Below are 6000 nucleotides of genomic sequence, written 5' to 3'. Positions count from 1 at the left end.
CTGTTGCTGGAGGAAAGCAGCTATGTTTTTCCTAATCCTGGATAACTCCTTTTAAAAGGGATATTTTGGCTTTATACATCTCATCCCCTATCCAAGGGATTAAGATGCATGATCGCACGGGTAACGCTGCCGGGGACCCCCGTGATCTCAGTGCAGCCCCTGGCCTTCTGTATCGGGCACTGCCTCCGAGAAGGGCGACATGATGGCCATGCCCCTGGTTATGCCACGCCCCCTCCATTCATGTCTATGGGAGGGGGCGTCACGCCCCCTCCCATAGACATGAATGGAGGGGGCGTGGCCTCCACACCCCCCGTCTCGGAGGCAGCACCCAGCCCAGAATGCTGGGGGCTGTACAGAGATCATGGGGGGGGACCCCCTGTGATCATGTATCTTATCCCCTTATCCCTTGGATATGGGATAAGATGTATAAAGCCGAAATGCCCCTTTAACTGACTCCGACCCAGCTGAGGGTTTGTTACAGTATCTCCCCTAGAAGATGTATCTATGAACAGATCTAGTTTTACCCTAAGTTATTACCCGTATGTGAATAAATATCTAGAAGCGGAGGCTCCGGGGTCTTTTATTTCTCTAGAAATCGTCCGTCTCCTCGGCTCCTGGATCGGAGACGTCTTCATCCCTGGAGACTCGGACGACATCAGAAAAGCTTCGCTCCAGGTCCTCGAGAGCCGCTGAGTCCTGGTTGTTTTGTGGTAAGTCACCTCCGGAGCTGCAGGTGTCGTCTGAGGTGTGATCTTCTGCAGAGGCGTCCGCAGGTGTTACAGTCATCGCCTGCAGATCGTCATCGTCTTCCTGGTCAGGTGACCCTCTGTCGCCTTCTGGACCCCTGTCATCCAAGTCATGGTCAGGTGACTGCCGGGGGGAGGTATCACCCCCATCCTCCTGCTCAGTTTGGGCACAGTCTCTTATAGCCGCTTCAGTGAGGGAGTCATTGAATGGCGGAGAGTCCATGTGCAGACGGCGGTCACGATAAGACATGGCCTCCCGGGCGCTGCCGTTTGTATCCCCCACCCAAGGAGAACGCGCAGGTGACTTCACGTTACTTTCCTCCGCGACGTCTAAGTCCGTCCTCAGTGTGTCCAGCAGGTGGCGCATTTTACTCTGTGAAGCAACAGAAGGAAATTTACAGTACATGGTGGGGGGGGGGGGGGGGGTAAGGATAGAGCAGTGCAGAGGATTTCAGGAGAGGAGGGGGCTGATCCTGGGGACACTGCTGTAGCAGGTCACATAGTAGGAAGTGCATAGACCACAGAGGATTTCTGGAAAGGAGTGAGCCATTCTGGTTCTCTGGCATGATAGGTGTTGTAGTTTATCAATAGTTCGCGTTTTGCAACAGCTGCAGGGCCACAGGTTCGGAAGCACTGGCCTACAACAGTACATTCCAAACAGGGTGCCTCCAGCTGTTGAAAAACTACAACTTCCTACATGCCCAGACACGCTAGTGTGCCTCCAGCTGTTGCAAAACTGCAACTCCCAGCATGCTGGGAGTTGTAGTTTTGCAACAGCTGGAAGCACCCTGATTGTGAAACACTGGGCATGCTGGGAAATGTAGTTTTGCAACAGATGGAGGCACCCTGTTTGGAAACACTAACCAATGTCTCCAAACTGTGAACTTCCAGATGTTGCAAAAACTACAACTCCCAGCATGGCCAGTGTTTCCCAACCAGGGTACTTCCAGCTGTTGCAAAACTACAACTTTCAACATGCCTGGACAAGCTAGTGTGCCTCCAGCTGTTGGCTGAGAAACAGGTTAAGATTCTTCCGGGCATGCTGGGAGTTGTAGTTTTGCAACAGACGGAGGCACCCTGGTTGAGAAACACTGACCTAAGTCTCCAAACTGAACTTCCAGATGTTGCAAAACTACAACTCCCAGCATGCCTTGCCAGCTGTTGGAGGAAAAGGTTAAGATCCTTACAAGATGCATCAAATCTGCAGCCAAATTTGCTCTGCTACAATGTTTTCCAACCAAGGTGCCTCCAGCTGTTGAAATACTACAACTTCCAGCATGCCTGGACAGCCAATGGCTTGAGGCACCCTGGTTGGGGAATCGCTGGCCTACACGATCAGTACCCTCCTTTCCTGAAATACTCTGTGCTGCTGTAATCTTACTATATCCCAGACAGTGGAAACAGCAGCACAGAGTATTACAGGAGAGGAGGGGGCTGATCTAGTAAGGACATTGGTCCCCAACCTTGGGAAAAGCGTGGCATGATGGGAGTTGTGGTTCTTTAACAGCCGGAGGACACTGCTGTGAGACGTTACATAGCGGATCAGCTGATCCCGGTGATTCTTACCTCATCTAACCGATGGCGGTTTTCTTCCACGTGTCGCTGAAAGACTCGATCAAGAGCTCTAAGAACAGAGAGAGCGGTGTTCAGAACGACAGCGAGGATGAATATTATTCCCCCCCCCCCCCGCATCATGTGACCTCACCTGTCCGAGTACAGCCCCAGCGTCAGGATCTCATTGGTCACGTCAGCCACAAAATTGAGATACGCCAATTCTTCCTCTCTGTACGGAGAAAAAAAACACAAGAGGTTAATATGGGGGAGGGGGGAGCCCAAATCCTACAACTAGTCACTGACTAAACATGTCCAGCCGTCCCCTCCCCCGGACTTACCCTGATTGGATCTTCTGCAGCGCTGGAGACGGCGACTTAAAGTCACTGAAAGAAAACCTAGAAAAACACAAAATGCTGGGAGTTGTAGTTGTGCAATTACAATTTCCTCTATGTGGGGCAGATATATCAGTGCACTTTGGGTGTTACTATAAGGCAGTGGTCTACAAACTGTGTGCCTCCAGATGTTGCAAAACTACATCTCCCAGCATGCTCGGACAGCCAACGGCTGCACCTACGTGGGGCAGAAATAACCCTGCACATTGGGGTGTAACGATAGGACAGTGACCTAAAGATGTTGCAAAACTACAACTCCCAGCCATGTAGTCAGGGCATGCTGGGAGTTGTAGTTTTGCAATTATGACTGCCCCTATGTGGAGCAGAGATTACAGTGCACAAATAAGGGTCTTTGGTATAGGGCAGTGGTCTTGAAACTGTGGACCTCCAGATGTTGCAGCCAAAGGCTGTCCAGGCATGCTGGGAGTTGTAGTATTGCAACAACTGGAGGTTCACAGTCTGGAGACCACTGCTGTAGTTAGATTGGGGAGGACATGTAGGGGATCTCTGTCCGCCCCCTCCCCCCCAGGATCTGATTCTCATACCTGGAGATCAGCGGCTGATTCTGCTCCACGTGCCCCTCATCGTCCTCATCGCTCAGATGCAGATTTTCCAGGTTCCATTCCTGTAAGAAATCACAGTCAGATCTACAACTCCGACCCCCAACATCCTCTGGGTTAAATCCATCATCTCATGAGACGATGTGGAAATTTGAAGGGCCGGTGTCCAATTATTCATAAAACTTGGAGGTGTTATCCAGGAATAGAAGAACAGCGCCACCCCCTGTCCTTAGGCTGCGTCTGGTATTATAACTCGGCTCCATTCACTCAAATGGAACTGAGCTGCAGAACCACACACAGCCTGAGGACAGGGGTGGCGCTTTGATTTGGAAGTCTATTTCTATTCCTGGATAACCCTTTAATGACCTAATAAATGTTCAGCAACTTAATTCCTATTTTCAAGACCTCTGCTTGCTGTCAATAGGCTGATATAAATGTGGGGGGTATCAGGTATATTGGACCCCGGAGTATATTATTTACTCCCTGGACATTGGGGTCATGACTTACCTCATCTCTAATCGGCGAGGAGTCTCTCTCCGGTGATCGCGATCTGCATCGAAAACTGGGGGGGAAAAACACGAGCTCAAGTGACTGTAGATGAGTGGTCTCCAAACTGTAGACCTCCAGATGTTGCAAAACTACAACTCCCACCATGCTGGGGGTTGTAGTTTCGCAAGTACAACTGCCCCAATGTAGGGTAGATATAACAGTGCACATTGGGGCATAACTATAGGAAAGTGGTCTACAAACAGTGGAACGCCAGATGTTGCAAAACTACAACTCCCAGCATGCCCGGACAGCCGTTGGCTGTCCGGGCATGCTGGAAGTTGTAGTTTTGCAACTTCAACTGCACCTATATAGGGCAGATATAACAGTGCACATTGGGGAGTAACTATAGGACAGTGGTCTCCAAACTGTAGACCTCCAGAAGTTGCAAAACTACAACTCCCAGCCGTGCACTGCTATAGTTAGGGGGGAGAATGTATAGGGCATCTCTACCTGCTAAGATCCGTCTGGGTCTCGGCCGCCGCTCCCCTCCTCTTCCACCTGGGTGGGGTGTAATGCCGGGATTGGGCTAGTGCAGACTTGGCCTGGGTCTTCAGGGTGCGGGGGGTGAAGGGCCGCTCCTTGTTGGTGAAATGATGGGAGTGTTTCTCCAGCAGGTCTCCGCTATACGTCTTGATCTGGTTGTCCTGAAACTTGCCGAGACCGGAGAAGGCAGAGTTGGTGCTGCTGAGGTGGCAGTGTGGGCTGGAGAGGTCGGGGTGCCTCCTGTACACCTCACCGGTATGTGCTGGAGACCTGAGGCGTCTCGGGGAGGAGATGAAGGAGCTGGGGGAGTAGACGGGTCCGGGGTCTGAATACGGGGAACGTCTGAGGAGAGGAGAGTGCGGGCCGTAGAGATCCTGGAGAGAGAAAGATGCCGATCAGTAGGAGAACCTAGAACAACTGGATAAAAGACTTCAATGCCTAAACATTTCAAGATCTCTGCTTGCTGTCAGTGAATAAGAACACTCCCTTACAGTAAACTTTTAACTAGTCTAGACAATGCTCTGTGAGCTAAACATCCTGGACCCCAGACTGATACATTGTACATAGCTAGTCCTGATCTCCGCTGAGAAGTGATACAATTGTATCCAGTGTAGACAATGCTCTGTGAGCTAAACATCCTGGACCCCAGACTGATACATTGTACATAGCTAGTCCTGCTCTCAGCTGAGAAGTGATACAATTGTATCCAGTCTAGACAATGCTCTGTGAGCTAAACATCCTGGACCCCAGACTGATACATTGTACATAGCTAGTCCTGCTCTCAGCTGAGAAGTGATACAATTGTATCCAGTCTAGACAATGCTCTGTGAGCTAAACATCCTGGACTCCAGATTGATACAGTGCGGCAAAAAAAGTATTTAGTCAGCCCCCAATTGTACAAGTTCTCCCCCTTATAAAGATGAGGCTGTAATTATCATCATAGGTTATAACCTCAACTATGAGACAGAATGATCTTTAAAGAATTTTTTGCAAATTATGATGGAAAATAAGTATTTGGTCATCTACAAACAGAATTAATGAGGAGTTTGGACTCCTAATACCTTTGAGATATTTTTGATAGAATCCTTGTTCTTGGCTCTGAAGGCTGTAACTCTCCGCTGGATGGACCCAAGACCCCCGACTATGACCCGTTATACCCCGATTAATCATCCGTTCTCTCACTTGCTCTTCTAAATCTATCCGGGGGGGGGGGCACGGTGCTCTTCTCCCCCGACTGTTCCTATTCCAGGAGCCCGTAAGAGGCGGATACAGATATTTTCCCAATTTGTTCCCATTTATTCCCATTATACGGTCTACTGTCCCGTCCGGTTCATGTTATTTCGATGTCCCTTTCTCTGTGGTGCAGTACGATGTGGGAGATGCTACCGAGACCCCGCTAATGTCTGTTGTCCTATATGGGACACCTGCTTAAAAGTTTAACTGTTTAGGGAATTCTCGCAGTTCTATTTCCGTGTAAGATTTCAGGTCTGTTTACCGCTGCTCCCTATTGTTACTCAAATGTGGTCGCGTTATGATTGAGGAGGTATTTACCGATTCTGTATGTAACTGCAAGGATGACGGGTGTTACCTTTTCAATAAAACTAAAAAAAAAAAAAAAAAAAAAAAAAAAAAAAAGATCCCCACAATCCACAACACCCCACCATCCACAGCACCTGCACCCCCACTATCTGCAGCTCAGTACCCCCCCAAACCCCC

The 6000-nt window shown here is 49.6% G+C and overlaps 1 protein-coding gene across 1 annotated transcript in view; it reads right to left on the bottom strand.

The window, feature by feature from the left end:
* Positions 1-364: 364 nt before the first annotated feature.
* Positions 365-6000, bottom strand: part of SPATA7 (spermatogenesis associated 7) — a 29509-nt gene continuing 23873 nt past the window's right edge. Inside the window, exons 7-13 of the mRNA XM_056546737.1 lie at positions 4252-4658; positions 3760-3814; positions 3238-3317; positions 2639-2695; positions 2452-2529; positions 2313-2370; positions 365-1119 (exon numbers count right to left, since the gene is read on the bottom strand). Coding sequence (XP_056402712.1) covers positions 589-1119; positions 2313-2370; positions 2452-2529; positions 2639-2695; positions 3238-3317; positions 3760-3814; positions 4252-4658 — 1266 coding nt within the window. The 3' untranslated portion in view covers positions 365-588. The remainder of the gene's footprint in view (positions 1120-2312; positions 2371-2451; positions 2530-2638; positions 2696-3237; positions 3318-3759; positions 3815-4251; positions 4659-6000) is intronic.

The sequence above is a fragment of the Hyla sarda genome, chromosome 11 (assembly GCF_029499605.1).
Source record: "Hyla sarda isolate aHylSar1 chromosome 11, aHylSar1.hap1, whole genome shotgun sequence".
In the NCBI taxonomy this organism is placed as follows: Eukaryota; Metazoa; Chordata; class Amphibia; order Anura; family Hylidae; genus Hyla; species Hyla sarda.
Note: the sequence above shows the minus strand (reverse complement) of the source record. Positions and strands in the feature narration are given on the sequence as shown.